This window comes from Anguilla rostrata, chromosome 3 (assembly GCF_018555375.3).
Source record: "Anguilla rostrata isolate EN2019 chromosome 3, ASM1855537v3, whole genome shotgun sequence".
NCBI classification, from domain to species: Eukaryota; Metazoa; Chordata; class Actinopteri; order Anguilliformes; family Anguillidae; genus Anguilla; species Anguilla rostrata.
This window is the reverse complement of record NC_057935.1, coordinates 16,360,133-16,379,445: the sequence shown is the minus strand read 5'-3', so window position 1 is coordinate 16,379,445 and position 19,313 is coordinate 16,360,133. Positions and strand designations below refer to the sequence as shown.

Here is a 19,313-nt window from a genome sequence, read left to right as displayed (position 1 = left end):
GTGTGTGCATGCGCCTGTGTGCATGTGCATGCGTGCGTGCGTTGGTTTACAGTACCTGAAAGTAGTGCTGCTGCTGCAGCTGTATGGGCTGCTGGGGGGCGTGGGTGGGCTGTGGCTGGGGGGTGAAGAAGCCATTGTGGGAGATCATGAAGGGGGGAACGATCAGGGCGCTGCAGCTGAGCTGTGGGAGAGACGCCGTCATCGTCTGCGGCTCCACGGTGTATCTGGAACAACGAGAGACAGGCGAACACGGAGAAAGGTGGGGAAGTTATTCCATACGTGCGCCATGATACATGTCCTAAATGGCATTTAAGCAGGATATGCCTTTTCTATTTACACAAGATATTGGTCTAACTACCGTTTTTTAATTATGCTTTAATGTTGCAAACAGCTATTCTTGCTCATCCTTGGCCTTCTGATTGTTTGATGCATTATTTTATTATACTATATTGTACTGCGCAGTTATGTTACACGCGTATGCTATGCCAATACAATCAAAGCACTCATAGTCTCATGGTAACCATAGTAACCCCCTGGCTCCTCAAGGCCTCGCTTGATCCACCCACGGGGAGGATGAAGAAGATGCGCGCGACGATGAAGACGCACTCACTTGGTTGGCTGAAGCACCGTGTTGTACTGCGAGGCCGGTGAGCTCATGGTGCTGTCTGGCATCAGGGACTGGATTGGCTGGTTGAGCAGCATTCTGCCCGGGGGAGACAGATGAGCAACACCTGCCGGTTACCTTTAGGTCATGTTTTTACACATGAGCTCTGGGAGAAGGGCTAATAAGCATGTACCATTGGCAGGGTTCCAACAGTATTTCAAATGAGCAGCTTGAGGACTTTTCAAAGACCTTCAAGGCCAATTTAGACCTCATTTACAAATAAAGACATTTTTTGTTATTAAAAGTCACACCTTCACACCGAAACAAGTTTATTCAGCAGGACCAGGCAGGCCTAACATGCAGACATCAAGAAAGACACTTCTTTCATTAGGCTGAGATAAATTAACTGAAGTGAATCCAAGAATCCAACTGCAGCCTAGCCTCCATTTACAGAGATGCAGAGCTTGATACCCGGAGGTAGCAAGAATACTCCAGCATCCCTCTGGCCTGGGCAAGCAGTCAATTAGGGTTAGGGTCAGCCTTACCGTAGCTGCCCCTCGGGGCTGAAATCGGGGTGTCTTTGGCTGAGGTCTGGAGCAGCAGGACAGTGTGAGGGGAAGGGGGCGGGGTTGCTGTAGAGGGGCGTGGCTATACTGGTGTGGGTCTGCATCGGTAGGCCGGACACCTGCATCTGGACACTCCCCACTGACCTCTGCACCTGGAGACAGGAGAGGCACAATTGTGTGTCCTTGTTACACGCACGCAGAAATAAATACACAAAAATACATACACACACACACAAACAGACACACATGCATGCACACACACATGCACAAGAGCAAGTGCACACACGTACATACACACGCACTGCACATCACAAACACAGCACATGAACTCTGAAGTACAAACACAGCATTTTACAAGGAATAAATCATGACACGTGGCCAAGTATTTTAAAATGTAGGAATCGTACTGCACGTCAGCATTTGCCATATGGTGCTATACACTACCGGCCAATGCTAAAGTTACTGATCTTACCCTCCAGCTGTTTCTTCCCAGTTATATCTTTTCATTAATGACACCCTGGAGTTTGCAGTCATTTCTGTATTTAATTAGCGTTCATTGCCAACAGCTAAACAGTTTCTTGTCTTCCATTAATTTTTTTTTTTTTTTTTTACAGTGGTTCAACAGAAAACACAAAGAGCTTGCAGAAAAATGTTGCTTTATGTTTGTTGGGACATCAAGTCAAGAAATAGAACTAAATCTTGTGGTTTGAGTGATCCTCTGTGATTGGTTACCTTCCATCATAACTGAAATCTTAGGTTGACCCTTTGAAGAGTTGGAACCTCGTTTCAAAATTCAAAGCGTTCAGTGTAGCCACTGTTCTAGAACTCCATTGTTTTCTATTAGCAGTAGCGAGTGTTACATCAGCATTAGAATGTTCTGTTCAGACATTCTAATCACATATTTGCGATTTTACACTTCAAAGAGTTAAAGCAACTCGAACAGATGTCACTCCAGCCCATGGTGAGTTACAGAATGCCTGACTGCCACAGGGGACAGCACACAGCACTGTGGGAACAGGACATCCCAGATCAGGATTACCTGAGTGGAGTTTGTGCTGAGAGAGAGGGCCGAGGAGGAGCCGGGGGGGCTGCACAGGTGCTCCTGCCCCAGGGCAGACTGCTTGGAGGGGCTGACCCCCTGCTGGGACCTGCCAGGGCCTGAGTGTACTGCCTGGGCCTGGTGCACTGGGCTCACATCCTGGGGCTTCTGTAACAACATCTGCAATATACATATACACAAAGTCAGTGCATCAGCATCTGCAATATACACACACACACACACACACACACATGCAAACTCTGTGTATCAGAATCTGCAATGAACACGCAGGCACCCGCTCACACACACATACACACACACAAAGTCACAGCTGTGACCGATGCATATGTGCTATCGGCTCCTGGACAATGCATGGGCAGGACTCAAAGACTGTATTAAAATGGGAAGAGCTACATGGAACAGGAGGGAGCGCGGTGTAATGCGCAGTCCTAACACAAGAGGGCAGCAGAGGCCACTGCTTTCATAGAGCAAGCATAAGGATCAGAGCTCATTCCTTCCTGCTCGGTGTACATAACCACCTCAACTCTTGAATCAGGACCCCCCCCCCCCCCCCTGCCAGCCTCCTCTCTTGCCTCAGCCCCTGCTTTTGGACAAAGCCCCTTCCCCACGCCACAGTAACAGCACCCCGCAGCGGATCTGAACCTGCAACTCTTGAAGTCAGAAACACAGCTTCTTAGCCACCGTGCCGCACCGCCGCCCTGTGTACCTGCAGGAGCTGCAGCTGTTCCTTAATGTGATGCAGGCCCTGCTGCTGGGTCTTGATGTCGTCCTGCAAGACTCGCGTTCTCTCCTCCAACTCCTCTTTCAGCTGGTGCATCACCCCCAGCGGCGACTGCTGCAACTAGAGAAGAAGGATGCGGCACCATGAGGCATCGTGGGAAAGGACTGGTGTCCATTTTTGTAGTACACAACCCACGCGTTTTGTAGTACATTTGTAGTACACATCACACACACGCTCGCACACATGAACGCTTGAGCCAACATTGATCAGATGTGTATCTCACAGGCTGCAGCAGGTACCCTGTGGGTGCCCTACACTTGGCAAGGCCAATGACATTGGGCCCCTGCAGGCCCATGTTCAGAGTCCGCTGATGACATGCAGCTGACAGGGACGCAGACTGGAGAACGGGGGCTGCAGGTTCATATACCAGGGAGGGCACAGCCGTCACACCTGTTTAGCATTTCACCTTTAATAGCCTCAGCGCAAACACAGTACAAACGGATTCCTTCACAGTGTCTGTCGAACGATAATGTTACACATGATGGACCCTGAAAACTTTTATGGGTGAAGGAGTTCTCCGTGATAGAGAATGGGCCAAGGATGAAGGACAATCATAATTACAGGTCTGGTCTTTACTAGTCTCTCTACAGTTAAGAAAATGACAAATGCAATCCTGAGGATTTTGGCATTCATTTGAAAAAAGATTTACAATATTATGCCTTCCATAATTTCCTAAGTGCCTTTACACAATGTTTCTGATTCTATATTTATGTTCATAATACTTATGTCTGTTACTATTACAATTGTTCCAAAATCGCTGGTATGTAATATCCATGACATGTGAAATGATTTGTATTCAACTGTCAAAGATTCATTATCAAATGAAAAACATAATCTCAACATCACTGAGGACATGTACATATATGTGCCTTAAATCTGGTTTTCATTTGTAGAAAAAAATGACCTTTCACCATAGAGGTGCAAAAAAGAAGCTCATAATCATAGCCTCCATTTCTGGGATTTGAACCTGCAACCACTGGGTTTGTACAATAAAATAACTCACCATGGGAGAGTGCTGGCTGCAGGGGGGCGACAGGGGGGTGCTGGGTTGGGGATGAAGGCCACTGCAGGGGGGGGACAAGGGGGTGCTGGGCGTGGGGTGCAGGCTGCTTGAGGTCGGACTCTGTAGTAAAGTCTCAAAGAAGAAGAAGGGAAATTCAGATGCAACACTCAGAGCTGGATCTAACACATCTCTGCCTCTCTCCAACTCTGTCTCTCCCTGCCCACCTTGCACACTTTCCATCTCTCTCACCATCTCCATTTGAACCTTGTCTCTCCTACCTCTAAAGTCTTCTCTTTCTCTTTGTCTGTCTTTCTCAAACAGTTTTTCCTTTACACACTCCATGGCAGCGCAAACACACGCACACATGCACACGCACACACAGCACACACACTTCATCATGGTTAAACTCTTCCTATAGGCTGTGCAACATCAACTCACCTTGGAGCTGTTGGGTTGGGGTCTGGGCAGGGCCTTGTTTGTTGCCACGGCGATGGACTGGCGTGAAGGGGTACTGGTCTCTGCGTACCGGATGGAGGAATTTGCTGGAGCGCAGAGAGGAGCAAGTTAGAGATGAGAGCCAATCAAAGAAGAGCCAAACAGAAAGGAACCAATCAAAGAGCAGAGTTACTGAGGATGAAAGGAATCCCGTTTCTCTCCTTTTGATCTGCCATTTCAATTTTGCCATTCGTAGATTTATTTATTATGCAATAGCCTATTCCCTGGAGTCGCGGTGATAACTTACATGCCGAATCAGACATGGCAGTGTGAGAAGACTTTCGGGAGCTGTGGGAGGAGACTGAACAAGCCCTGCCCACACTTTCCTGGGTCGTCTCAGGACGGATGTCGAGGTACACGTCATGGCTCTATAAAAACACAGCACCACAGACAAAAGGAACCCACGGTTCAGTGCGTCACATGACAGTGGACAAAATCATAAAACACTACAGATCGCAGCACAATATTGTGCTTCATTGGTGCCAATGCAGTGACCATGAAGAAGAACCAGAAAATGAAATAACCAAATAACACAGCTTCTATGCCCTCAGGACACAACAAAATGCAAACAACAGGTGCTAAGCAACAAATGAAAACAAACAGTGAAGGAGGAAAGACAGAATTAAAGTGAGCCTGAAGCCGTGTACATCAGCCTGTGATGGGGCCGGTGTGGTGTGTAATGGGTGATCTGTGATTTATAAGGTGCTACCCCCTTCTCATACACCACCTCCCCCTCATTCAGCACCTCCGCCAGGAGCTCAGGTGCATACCTTGATGGAGGAGGAGGGGGCAAGTTCAGATGAAGTCTCCATCATACCCAGCTCCCTCCGTTGCTCCGCCCGCACCTCCGCATAGCTGCAGGGAGAGGGCGCCGTTAACATCTCTCACACACACTGACAGTTTCCTGCCCTGCCAGCCAGACTTGACACACCAAGACACACACACACACACGCACACACACACACACAAATGCATGCAGAGATAACGACGAAGCATGACAGCCTCAACAGGGGGCGCTTCCAGGCTCTACCTGACAACAGTGTGCGTGCACACGATGAACTCAGGCTTGGAGTTCCACTGGTGGTAGGTGATGTAGTAATGAGTCTGCAGCCAGATCCACTGTTGGCCCTTGGTCAGGAAGCGGTAATAGCAGGATTTCCCCTTCCCAAACTGCATTACTGAAGAGGAAACCAGGAAGAGAAAAAAAGACATGATTCACAGGAAACAGCATTTCAAACACCACTAAACTGAGTCTTCTGTAGGTCCTGCATCTCTGAACTGCCACCTCAGACTGCCTACATGCAATCAGTCCTGGCTTGAATAATTAACCTGGCGCTGTTAGTCAGTATGGATCCACAGCCTGAACTGGCTAGAGGAGAAGGGGCTCCCCATTCTGAGACTGGTTCCTTTTACTAAATTCTTTCTGTGGAAGAATTTCCATGCCACTGCTTTCCTAGGCTTGCTTTTGTGGATGTTCTAGGCCAGGTTCTGCTGTGAAGCATTTTATGACTAATATAAAAATTGTAAAAATCATTAAATATACATTGATTGATACATTTTTTTAACTGATTGAAAATGCTAATTCTCTTATGAAGCACAAAATGTCATATTTTGTTGTTTACTTATTTAATAACAAAATAACTTGCCCATCACCAAAAATTAAAGACCTTTTAAACGGCTGAACCCAAAAAGGAAGGAAATGGTGCATGTGTAGAGCATATATGCTTGTTTATTGTACAGATATTGTAGGTGTGACAGTGCAAAGTGGGTTACAGTAAAAGGGAAAAAAGCAAAAAGCAGTAGCCTTTGATTAGTTGTGTGCTGAAAGTTTTTCTTCTTGTCTAGAAATATTGTTTTGATTATGTCCTTATGCACCTGTGCTGATGATGTTTGATGATTATTTCAAAGATCTTCACTGACACCCTCTGAAAAAAGGCTCTTTTTGGCAGTGGCTGTGTAAACAGAGCAAGGGCCCAACTCACGCTGTTTATGACACTCCGCAATAAGTTCCAGGTCATCCACATGGTAGTAATCATAACCAGACGTTCCCAGAACTTCAAAGGGCAAGTAGCCTATTATAGGTGATGCTCTGTAAAGAGAGAAGGTGGGAGAGAGAGTAAGAGAGAGAGCAAGCAAGAGAGGGAATACCACTGGGTCAATATATGCTTTCAATCTATTTATAAAATACATATAAATCCACCTGAACGGGAACAAAACCTCACGCTTTAGAATGAGTTCCTGAACTTCTGTTCAGGAAGAAGAAGACCGAACTATAAAAGTCCTCTTTCGACGGATATATAAAAAGAAAAGGCATTGTGAAGATGATTAATGAACCGTTGGTTCTATTCCCGGCGATACTGATGACGACGACTTCTATTTCCTGATTCACGTTCATTATTAAGCAGCGGCGGAGTCGTGAAATGTGACATACTGATTCCGCGGCCCGCCGAACTGTGCGTGGGGCCACCGAGAACGGCGGATGGCAGATGGCCTTCCTGTGCGCCGCAAAAACATTCCAGAACTTTCCCACCCATCGCAGTTCCCTCAGCCATATGGTGCACGGCGCACAATGGTCACAAATTGGCACGGCCCCTTAAAATCGGAGCCCAAGCAAAAGCTTCAAGAATTTTTTTTTTTTTAGGTTTCTTACCAATCACGAGTTCAGCTGTCCCTGAAACAAGCTAAAATATTGTGTAAAAGCTGGCCTGACTAAAAGTGCTTGAAGCAGTATGATTAACCCCATCTCAGTGAGTTAACAACAGCCCAGGGTAGTGTGATCTTCAGGCAACCAGAGGTAGCATGAATTAGTAATAAGTAGCATGACAAGAGAAAAACGGTACCACATTGTACATAAAAGTGCTTGTTTTGGTTGTGCTCATCCTTATAGATAATCCAAATTAAAAACAGATTAAGACAAAAAAGCATGACTTCACTTCAACACCAATTTTACATTGAGCCTCTAGAGTTTTCCCTTTATGAATGCACATGACTGCTTTATTGATGAGCTGACTGACAAAATGATTGCTTGCTTAAATTACTGTTTGAGTGACAGTTTGAGAGGACTTATTCAATGGCGAACTGACATTTTACATTTCTTGATAAATGAGCTGAGGATTTACACAATTACCTGACTGAAGAACTGATTAATTGCCTAATTCACATACTGTTTGATCAATTATTTAAACACAGCAATATTGTAGAAGATGAAAACGCAGCCATGACAGAAGGTTACCATGTCATAAAAAAGACTGTTGTTTTTGTTGTTGTAGCTGCAGTATTTGAGCTGGGTATCATGACAAAATCCCACTTTGGTTAAACATACGTATATCAGGTACAAAAAGTGAGCACTAAGAGTGACAGACCAAAATACAGATGCAAACACATGTCCAATAAGAACACTGATTTGCACACTTAGGACATCCTGGGGCTCCAATAAGATTCATTATTCTGATCTGGATCTTTATAAGGATTTCATTTCATCAACATTTGACATGGCATTGGTTGCCGCGGGAGGGTGAATCAACAAATAGCCCCACTGGTATTCCCTCCGTCTGTCAGAGCCAAGATATTGAGGCCTAACCAGGAGGCCAAGCACCGCCTCTGAAACTAATTACGCAAGTACAGACACACACACAAACACACACACATACTCAAGCCCGGCTACTTCGATGTGACTGTAATGGAGAAATATAAATAGATTTTAAAAGAGTTCGATCACGTGACCAAGAGAGACAGAGTGTTGTGTCCCTTGACTAAGTTATGAAAGAGAAATGAAAGAAAAGATGCACACGGAGCTCCTGCCATCTTTCCACTGCTCAGAAAGTGTCCTGCTCTGGATCAGCTAAGCAGCTGGGCACGCCAGTAACCATAGCGGCAGCAGAGGGGACTCGTTGGCGTGATCTAAGAGCTTTTCACTTATGCAGTTCCCTCACAGTGACACATCAGGTTACATGGAAAGACCATGGGGCGGCTAGTCCTTGTGCGGTCCCTATGACGATTCAATCGCAGACTGTATTAAGAGTCTATAGAACTCATACATTGTCCTTTTCATACATTTAAAAAATACATCAAGCTCTGCAGTAGAAATCTCCACTTTTATTCCATAGTATATCTCACTTTACGGTCAGGTCCCCCTGTGGTAATAGGAACTTTTTTTCCCCCTTCAACCATTAATCACACCCCCCTTGGTTATCTTACTCCAAAATAATGTTTTAACCTTTCCTCTGTGCTAACAGTTACACATAGGAGACTGCAAATGATCCGCTAGCAGTGTGAGCCTACAGGGATTGCTACCTATCTTGGTAGACGCAGACATGCCTCTGGCTTGTGTAGCCTGCATAGATACAACAATGTATCTTGCAACAACATGAGTGTATAGGCCAGTAACTATGACTACAACCACCCTACAAATGCATTGAATGTACTAATGAAATTTATGGAATTTCTTAATAATAAATCACGTCAGATCCATATCTGTTGAATGGACGTTTTCTCTACCGAATCAGCAGTGAAATCGCCAATCAGTATAACACCTACCATATCATGTTCTGTAGGACAGTGTGCAAATCAACCAAACCCTTTCCTCAGGGGAAACATGAAGGGTCCTTTAGCTCAATGGTAGAAAGACAAAGCGCGAATGATTGAACGATTTCTTACCTGTGATCTAAAAACAGGAACTTCCATTCTAGACTGTGCCTGGATGTGAACTCCTCACACGGCTCTTCTACATTACATAACTCCTGAAAACAACAACAAAGACGAGGTTCAGGGCCAAAACAATCATCCATAAACTTATATATTAACCAACAAAAAAACTTTAATACAAAAAAAGTAGTTTCACCAGAGAACAAAGCTCTTGTAAGCAGCTAATTTATGGCAGCCATTATGAAGCCATTTCACTCTCATCAGTCTCTCAGAGCATTACTTCAGATATGTAGCACCTCATTAGCAGTCATAAGTATTACACTAGGAAATGCTACAGTACACCAGCTTGACAATAAAAAATGACATTTTCCAGTAAGTTCTTAAAATAAAGTCCTTATAAGAAAATCCTTCCAAGCTGGATTTATGAAAAACCTCACAAAATCTAAGCTTCAAGAAACATGATATTTGTATTCGAGGAGTCTTCTACAATTCTACAATATCCCAAGATGCAATGGGACGTGACTGCCCCAGCAGAGTGAAACCCTTGGTTTCACAGGAAGCAGCAGGATGGCAATGCTACCTTCAGAAACTGCGGAGTGGCGAGCCGGACGGTGGCGACCAAGCAGACCTGCTCTTCGAGAGACGACTGCAGCGAGTGGGGTATGGCCAGCTCAAAACCGTTACAGGAGGAAGTAGGTACTGGGAAACAGAGACAGCCATCAGTCAGCATCTGATAACACTTTCCGCTACAGGAAATCAGGCTGAGTCACTTTGTTCAAGGCCTAGGAGGATTTGATTGACAAATGCTTTAAATGAAAAAAAAATTCTCTGGCGTGACTGTGGGCAAACAGCAGAATTTTATACATGTGATATATAGTGATCATTAATATTGTCCATATGACAGGGGCAGTGAATGAAAACTGATGTGATATTTACATTTTCCTATTTTTGGCTGGACCGCAACAGCGGGGCCAGCCCTACAAACGTGTCTGTGAGTGACTGACTGAATGACTGAGTGATGAAGTTACACCATTGGTCGGCCAGATCACATGTGTTACGTCTAGCCATATACTAGGTTTTAACCTGGTCTTGTTAATGCAGAATAAGAAGAAGAAGAAATACCACTCACCACAATTATGAAACTTGAAGTCTCCAACAAATTTCACATAATGATACGTAGGGGGTTCCTTTGGGTCAACGTTCCCCCTGGCTAAATGACAGCAGAACTCAACATGTGTGTCATCTGAAAAAAAAACAGAATAACCCAATTAAAAGGAAAAAAAAACATACATACATACATACACACACACACATTTAAAAAGAGCTTTAATTTACAGGACAAAACAGACAAATATATATATATAATATAACTGCTTTAGTCTGTGAGTACAAAAAAGCAATTTCTGAATTCTCCTGTGCTGTATAATCTAAAAAGCAGGACCAGACCAAATGACCTGTCCTCCTGCCAACCTCAATGCCACACGCTGGCATTAAAAATGCAGGGACAGACACGACAAAATCCATTTTAAAAGGAGGGAAGTGACTCATCTTTCTGAGATGCCAAGCAGAGCAGACATTGGATGAAAGAGCCGAGGCTCCAACCGCTACCGAAATCCACCTGGCCCGCATTTCCTCCAACCTCCTCACTAAACATGCCACCCCCACAACGACCTCACTCACCCCACCCCCCGATTTTCCCCCCGATTCTACTCAAAGCCCACCCACAACCCCCAAGTCACTAACTGAAAACCCACAATCAAATGGTAAATGGTAAATGGACTGCATTTATATAGCGCTTTTATCCAAAGCGCTTTACAATTGATGCCTCTCATTCACCAGAGCAGTTGGGGGTTAGGGGTTAGGTGTCTTGCTCAAGGACACTTCGACATGCCCAGGGCGGGGTTTGAACCGGCAACCCTCCGACTGCCAGACAATCGGTCTTACCTCCTGAGCTATGTCGCCCCACAATCAGGGGAAACTACTCCTCACTAACATGTTAAACTACATCACTTAGGTAACTGATTGCCCTCAATTCCCAACATGATGCAAACACCTCTAGCTAAGCTAACTGAGCTGACTCTGACCATCACTCCCCCATGGGAAGAGGTGGGATGGGGCTAATTCCAACGCAGGGGCGGGGCCACCAGGTGTCCAGCAGGTGAACACTTACTCTCCAAGAAGGGGGCGGAGACAGGGTCAGTCATGTTCACGCGAGAGGAGAGCAGCTTGTAGACACTGCCGTGTTCACCGTCAGGGAGAAAGTTCAGGATATTTTGATCCACCATATCTGACTGAAACAAAAGGCACATCCGTCAAATTCAGCAATCCTGGGATCAACAGCATGGGCATCACAAAGATTTTACAGTCTCCACTGATTGCCCCACTTCTACTGTTTCTACCCTGGAAACCCGGGCAAAGAAAAATTGCTACTCACTGGCAAATGGCCGGTCAGGGAGGAAACGCTATCTGAAACATATATTATGTTTCCATCCGTTGTAAGTGCTATCAGGAAACCATCCAAAGCCTTTGGAGAGAAAAACTGAAGTCAAGGAAAACAGTGATAATTTACTGCACACTTACATCTGCTCTGAAATGGCAATACTCCAGGGAAAGACCGGCATGTCTGGTATCGCAGAGTTTCATACCTATTTGTTGCCCGAAACCAGGCTGAAGTGGGTAATCTTTTACATGACATGAATATTTACTGAATGCAGTCTTGGGTTAGCCCCCTTGCTCAAGGCTGCAATGGCAGTTCACATCGAACTAACAACCTTCAGGTTTTTCCCAACCCATTCCACAGAAGTATAGTTCTGCACATTGTTCGTATTACTATAAAGAGTTTTGGGAATATAAATAAACATTTTAAGGCAACATTCAGCACAAGTCATCACAACTTTATCTATTTAAAATAGGATTGATGCTTTATCATTAGCTGAATCGTAAATTCATGAATTGTAGCGTTTAGTTGTGCTGATCCTGACAGTGGAGGACGAGTACTCAGGCTCACCTCTAGCATCAGCTGCGTGAACTCCTCGTTGCTAAGGAACGAGGGCTTCCAGTCCTGCTGGATCTCGCAGGATTCCGTCTGGGCACAGAGCTCTGACGGCAGGTCAGAGGGAGGAAAGGGAAGAGGAGAAAGGATTAAAAACACGGCAGGTTTCGGAGATTCCTGCCAGCTGGATCCAGGCCCGGCTAGAGGGTGGGACGTCCCAGGCCATTATCCACGAATCCCTGCACTCAGCCCCCGGGCCGGGGTCCGTTTCTCAGAAAGTAAACCCTAGGGAATGCTTATGGTTGGACGTTCAGGGTCATGCGTTTGGGAAAACTGTTCTTGGGGTTTGCTGAATCGGTCGAGCGTGCAGCATGTTTCGGACAAGCTCTTTGATGCGTTACACACACGCTAGGCATCATGGGTAAGTGGGAGGAGCGTTGCGGTGCATGCGCAATGCCTTACGCTGTGTGCGCGGTGCGTTAGGTCATGCCTGTGACGTAATGTCCGTACCTCTCTGCTTCTGCAGGAAGTGGATGGTTCTCTGCAGGATGGTGGACTTGTCCATCTTGCGGGGGTAGCCCTGACTCTGCAGCATGGTGCACAGCTCCTTGATGAGGACATTGAACTGGTCGCGACGTTTCTTCTCCGATTTGTTACGCGACGCCCTTTTTAGGAGACAGGAAGAGTCAAAATGGTGAAAAAGCACTAAAAGCACTAGTGTGGAGAAAAAACAGCTGAACAAAGCTTGAAGTGAACTGAAAGATTACTCCCCGTAAGCACAACACAGCTAGCCTCTAAATGCTCCAGTCTGTACAAAGCCAGTGATGTTTTGGTCAACTTGAGCATCCTCAAGACTCACACAACCCAGTGTAGGGCTCTCTTTGTTTCTATAGGGGGACCCCTGTGGTGTCACTGTGTGTACATCATGGGACCCTTTCCTTTAAACCTTCAGAAAACAGCCTTCTCTTTTTTGCCTGCCTGCTTGCTTGATCACCAGCCCTTTTCATATCATTTGCACTTGTATTTGCATTTTGTGAGTGTGGATTCTCCTACTCAGGGGAATCTTGATGAGAGTGTTACCGTTTCGCCCGGTCTTTCTCATCTTCTTCCAGCAAATCTTCCACACAGCTGCTGGAACTGCGAGGGAAGAGAGAGAAAGCAGAGCCTCCTTTATTAAAGACACATTTTCATTGGCAATATCATTTTATCAATAACAGCATGGAGCAGGAACATACTGTACCTATGATAAAACATTTAACTCCAGGGCTGGGTTACAAACAGTTCCTTGTGGAAGAGGAGTTGTATTTATGACAGTCTGATACTGCAGAGTAGTTCATTTCAAAACTAGAATAACTGAAGATGCTTGCTCACTGATGTTGCACCTTTGCTAATATCAAGAATCAATAAGACATACATAAAACATGTATATAAGCAAAACTTATATAGGCATCCAGCACCTAGCCCTTCTTTATTTTATGAATAAGGGCAATTGTTTTGAAATACTATTACTAATTACAAGCACTATAATAATAATAATAATAATAATAATAATAATAATAATAATAATAATGTGTTAATTCAAGGTATTCGATGGGAAAAGAGCTCAGTTCTGGATGGCTGTTCAGCTTTGTGTGATGTTCTTTGCCTGTAATTAACCAATCAGAGCTGAGCAGCACGGTACGTTCGGACAGGCGCACTCACTCCCAGTCCCTCTGACCAGGCGGGCAGTGGTTCTCGAATTCGGCGAGGCTGTCCATCCTCACTCCTGCTGCCATCCGGGCTCTCTCTGGCGTCTGGCGAGTCCCATTCAGACCGCTCGTCCCGGCGCCGTCCCGTCTACCCGCGATCGGCCTGCTCCACCGCGGCCGGCCGCACACGCGAGGACCCAGACCTGCGGAGCGACAGCAGCGTGCGAGACAGCGTGTTGCTCCGGTTACTGCGGTCGACGTCAGCCAACGCATTTTACCAGTGCTCACACAAACTTTCAATCAAAAAGATTGAATCTCCAACTGTAAGGGTCACGAGTTCAAGGGAAGGCTATTGTGACTGACCCATTCTCATACTCACATTAACTTGCATACAACACAGACAGCTGTGTAGTTGTTAGTGAACTTAGCTAACAGAGGGACGCAGATTTTAAACTTGTGTGTGGAGCTTGAGCTGCAGATTTTTAACCTGAATTTTATGACAACATACCTGGCTGCATAAATGGACATGTCAAAAAATAAGCTATAGTATATGTCCCTGCAGAAGGGTATCTATTGAGCAGGTATATTCGATGTGTATCTATTCTGTCATGCTAATAAAACGTGTGACTGTGTGAATTTCTGCCATACAAGTTTTTCATTTCCTGTCAAAAGATACACAATGCAGTACTGCCACCCTATCCGGCCCCACCCCCCTGAACGAAAGACACACTTCATATGGTGGAAACATCCTGGCTGCCATTTTCCATGTCTCATGTCTTTCAAATGAGGCTATCCCTGTTTCCACTGGCCTGAAACTGCCACCCTCTCTGACAGACCTTACCAGGGTGTGAACATACTGTACAAGTACCAGATCACGTTTCACTTACAGCATCTGCTATGCCTGTCTGCAATGTATAAGAGATGGCTACAAGGTGTCAAGTCAGTGTATGAGATACAGCTAGCAGTGCTCCAACCACTGTACAAGAGGCAGTTATGAGGAATCCACTCGCTGTAATACAGGTACAAGGAGCCCAGTGTGTAAGAATGTAGGCCTTGCTGTAATACAGTAACGTGCACAGGATTAGAGGCCAGTATTTACATCCTTATCATAATGAGCTTTGCTGCAGTGAGTGTGAAGGGCTCAAATTAAGAAGGGCAAAAATAACACAGTGTTGGTCTCACCCAGCATGAACTTCCCACACCGGCCTGGTCACCAAAGCGACCGAAATGTCATTTCACTGCTGTGTGAATTCTGAAGCTTGGATTGCAGGGCAAAGTTGCTGCCGCCTTTTTCCAAGGGTCACAGAAGCAAGACAGTGGAAGCCCTTCTATACACTCATATTCAATCTCTCATTCCAGCATTTTATACAACAAACACGCACGTCAGCATTGGACATAGCTAAGATACAGATAAATAAAGACATGTCCTATTGTTGCTGTTGTTGTTGTTAGTAGTAGTAGTAGTAGTAGTAGTAGTAGGCCTATATATTATATAGGTTTTAACCCTGGATTCACACTCATCTGAAAATAGCCAATGAATAATGGACTATCATAATCTGTTTTCAAACCTGTCTCTATGTAAGGCATGACGGAAAAGCAAACTGATTACAGTTTTTTTTATAACCTCTTATTTCTAGACTTGCCAATCAAACTAGAGAGACACTGCTAAGCAATGTATCTCACTGCCTATAGCAGGGACATCCAAGGTTATACATGTGCAGAGGCAACCATCATGAGCAAGTCCAACATCTCATATAGGCTTGGTCAAGTGTCTGAGCTGTGCTTCTTTCAAAGACAGAGTCGAAATGCTCAGAAGACAATAGACTGGGCTGAGACAGGACTGATAGCTCTAATAATTAACAGCATTAGGACAGTGTGCTTTTTCCGCTGTGGGAACCATTAGCATGTCTCTTCTGAGACAGCACATCTCCTCTCATCTGTGTGTGTGTGGGCGTGTGTGTGTGTGTGAGTGTGTGTGTGTGTGTGTGGAATGCTGACAGCGTTTGTAACATTACACAGGCTCATGCTGATGGGGGAGGGCCAACGGGCAACCATCTTGCTATGTAAAGAAACAGATTCACAGCAGACTCCCATCTCTCCCATCTTGTGGAAGGGGTACTATTACTGCTAGTACAGTAATGGTTCAGTACAGTAATAGTTCTTCAAAAAAACCCTATTTGTGCTCCAATAGCCCATTCAATATACTACTAGTCACATGTTCAACTGTTTTCTTTCAGAAACTAATACTCTCAGAACTAGCTATGAAAACATTTGTGAGCTTTCAGCAGCCCATTTGGAGAAAACCTGAGTTACAAAACCTTGCAGGCACTGCTACCCTCCAAGGCCAGCCCTGGGTGGTGGGCAGTATGTGGGAACTTATGCTAATGAAACCCCAGGAAGAATGGATAGTTAACCTGTGCAGTAGACTAGACGATAGGCGGAGATTAAACAGAAACTTTAAGCAACCTGAGAAGTGCAAACTCAGCTCCTGTCATGGGAACTGGGCATCAGGCCTTGGCTTGGACTCAAAAGGCAGGCTTGCTCATGATTCATATCCTGCCTGATGCATATGACTCAGGCTGAAACCGGCATGGCAGCCAAAAACATCTAGCAGCTCTGATGGCCCAAGTGGTTGGTTTGTCGAACATCTGTTTTTTGGAAACAGTTGCGAGGGGGAACGCAGGCACTGTAGAATCATGACATTCACCAAAATCCTTTGGGAACACAGACGCATGTCCCAAACTCTGCCTTTATCTTAAATTTAATTGACATTAACTTACATCTAACTCCTCACACTCACTGCTCTGATTCACAAAATTTCAGTGTCAGACACCACATTACGCAGCTATCTGATCATTCGATCAAGTATATTTCAAATACGTATAAACTGAGGATGCTTGCTAAATCTGTGTAATATTAAAAAAATGAAAACTACTCTATATTACGTGCTTCTTAGATCTGCCTTAAGCACTGGCATGCTTAAGGCATCCTAATGCGAGCAGCTTGCTGTTGATACGTTGGTGGAAAAAGCTGTATTGGAGTAAACAGAGTGGGCATCCTTTCTATTTAAGTTTGTAACGTTAAAAAGAAAGGATGCCCACTCTGTTTACTCCAATACAGCTTTTTCCACCAACGTATCAACAGCAAGCTGCTCGCATTAGGATTTGATAAAGGCAGCTGGTGATTTAACATTGGTGATTAAAAACGGCACTGGAGTAAAGTGCACAGCCTTTCATTTAAGTTTAATTTGCATGTCCTTTGGTCTGCACGTCACCAAAACAAGGTGTGGGTTTTTCTTTATCACTTTGTATTTTGTCTAACAATTCGACAAAAGCAAAATGGCTCAACGGTGACCTAATTGCTAAGACACTTTATAGCTCATACAAGCTCTGGGGCTATCAAGATCAGGATCAGGTTAGGAAAGCAAGGAGGCTTTGGCAACCGTAAACCTCAACCTATTGTGGAACTTAAAGTGATACCGCTTATTCAGCTAATCAAGGATGTGATTTTACAGGATTACAACCGCTCCAAGTGTCATGTCACACAGAACAATGGACTCGCCCTGTACGGTCGCACCCCTGAAACGCGGCACCCCACGAGGACAACTTGCAGACGTCTCAGCCTTTGTTTTTGATGCAATGTGAGAAAAGATGTTGAAGAGGAGGACGTTCCAAAAGCTAATAGCTGGTCAAAACAGTAGTCTGTGAAAAGTGCTTAAACAACCCAGCGGCCTATTATTCTAAGCTGAGATATGACCACAGAAAGGCTACTCTGTTTCTAAAAGCACGCAGGCTTTCTGACCCAAACAGCTTCCAAGCATCCATGGCTGTTCATATCGTTTCAGCAGTTCCTGATGCTTTTCTTTCACCTTTTCCCTGCTCCATTCTACACCCTCAGTGAAATGTCAGCACTGCTTGTTTGTCCAGAAATTTCTATTCATGCTTTCAAAGGAAAGCCTTCGGCAGCTAAATCTACAGCAAACAATCCCCCTCATAGCCAGTTCGTCAGGTAGAGTGAAAAACACTATCTTTAACCTACTGTTTTCATAAAATTATATAGCACAATGACAAGAGAGAACAAAAGATAATTTTGATGCAGCGTAAACACATTTATAGACTATCACGGCAAGGGCCTGCCTGCCTTATTCTCGACGCCCCCTGCATGATGAAATTATTGCATGAAAATTGTCAGTCCCCACGGCCTTTAATCTTTACCATAAAAGAGAACTGAATTTAATCTGTTTTTCTGCTGTGTGGTTGAGCCTGCCTTCAGAATCATCCCTGTCATCCAAACAACCAACAGAATCATGCATGACTTGCTTTCCTGTTTTGCATTTAATCACAAAACAAGGACTGTTTCAAAACAAATAAATAATAATAAAAGCTAATATATAATTTTATAACAGATAGGTTGATACACAGACAGATAAATGGACAGATATACTTGTGAGTGTGCGTTTGTGTGAGTGTGCATGCGTGTGTAAATAGGTGCATGTACATTCATAAATCAATGTGCTTCACTGAAGCTATTCAATGGCCAAGGGTAGCACAGCAGATGATGTGAACGTGGAGCTGAAGAAGCTGAAAATAGTTGTAATTGATCGCAGTACTTCTCTACAATCCATTTCTGCATTCAATTGTTCACCAAAAACAGATTTGTAAATATCTGCAAATGTCTAATAGTTTCCTTTCTTTTTTTTAAATCCCACTAAGGAACTACCGAAAACTGATTCAAAACTTGGGTGCGGAAAGGTGATGCTACCCCATACCCAATTTAAGAGAGAATGTATTGAATGTTCCTTAAGAATATTTCACGAGTTTCCCGCAATACAAATCTCTTCTTTTTTACCTTACAACAAGTAAGGTATGCTGACAAAAATAACATACATTATAATTAGTTATGAATCTATTATCATCGTCGTCAAACTCGTCATCATCATCATCATTATTACTATCATTTAGCACGAGTTTTATTAATTCTGGAACAAACCAACGGAACAATACGTTGCCATCTGCAGGCACACTTCCTGCAGAGCCTGCACTAAGAAAGTGCATATTTTATTTTGGTGCGAAACGCAATCAAATCTAATTGTATCTTAACAAGCCACGGTTGCTAGCGCTACTCCGCTGCGCTCGCAATATTATTAATGGAACGCAGCGCTTTTTCCTCCCATACCAGAAACATTACGACACAGACAGGAAATATTTCTGACCAGGTTCATTTAAATATCAAATTTAAGATTTCAATTTACGCTCAATAAAACAGCTTTATATTGTAGCTGAAAAAAAATCGATTTCCCACCAGAAGGGGGAAATGGATTTACACAATACACACTTCAGTTAAGTTAGCTGGCTAAAGAGTAGCTATGGAGGAATGCTCTTGGTCCTATGTTGTCAAGCGACATTTACACACTACTTTAGTCCAAGAACCTTCAATTGGCCATTCGCTTATAACCTTCGCTATTAGAAGCTCATTTTGAA

At 44.4% G+C, this 19,313-nt stretch overlaps 1 protein-coding gene across 4 annotated transcripts in view; it reads right to left on the bottom strand.

Annotated features, from left to right (window-relative positions):
* Positions 1-19,313, bottom strand: part of LOC135250321 (neuronal PAS domain-containing protein 2-like) — a 42,882-nt gene that overhangs the window by 4,327 nt on the left and 19,242 nt on the right. For 3 of the 4 annotated variants that reach the window (XR_010328901.1, XM_064326512.1, XM_064326513.1), the window contains 20 exons: positions 13,847-14,036; positions 13,226-13,282; positions 12,656-12,810; positions 12,161-12,252; positions 11,588-11,677; positions 11,324-11,444; positions 10,283-10,396; positions 9,734-9,852; positions 9,166-9,248; positions 6,492-6,598; positions 5,540-5,687; positions 5,280-5,364; positions 4,757-4,877; positions 4,453-4,556; positions 4,015-4,146; positions 2,937-3,071; positions 2,210-2,389; positions 1,150-1,322; positions 611-703; positions 56-224 (listed from right to left, as the gene is read on the bottom strand). Coding sequence is in view for 3 of the 4 variants with exons in the window: in XM_064326512.1 (XP_064182582.1) it covers positions 56-224; positions 611-703; positions 1,150-1,322; positions 2,210-2,389; positions 2,937-3,071; positions 4,015-4,146; positions 4,453-4,556; positions 4,757-4,877; positions 5,280-5,364; positions 5,540-5,687; positions 6,492-6,598; positions 9,166-9,248; positions 9,734-9,852; positions 10,283-10,396; positions 11,324-11,444; positions 11,588-11,677; positions 12,161-12,252; positions 12,656-12,810; positions 13,226-13,282; positions 13,847-13,920 (2,352 nt within the window). In the remaining variant the exon portion in view is untranslated. The remainder of the gene's footprint in view (positions 1-55; positions 225-610; positions 704-1,149; positions 1,323-2,209; positions 2,390-2,936; positions 3,072-4,014; positions 4,147-4,452; positions 4,557-4,756; positions 4,878-5,279; positions 5,365-5,539; positions 5,688-6,491; positions 6,599-9,165; positions 9,249-9,733; positions 9,853-10,282; positions 10,397-11,323; positions 11,445-11,587; positions 11,678-12,160; positions 12,253-12,655; positions 12,811-13,225; positions 13,283-13,846; positions 14,037-19,313) is intronic. The other variant, XM_064326514.1, reaches the window with a different exon arrangement.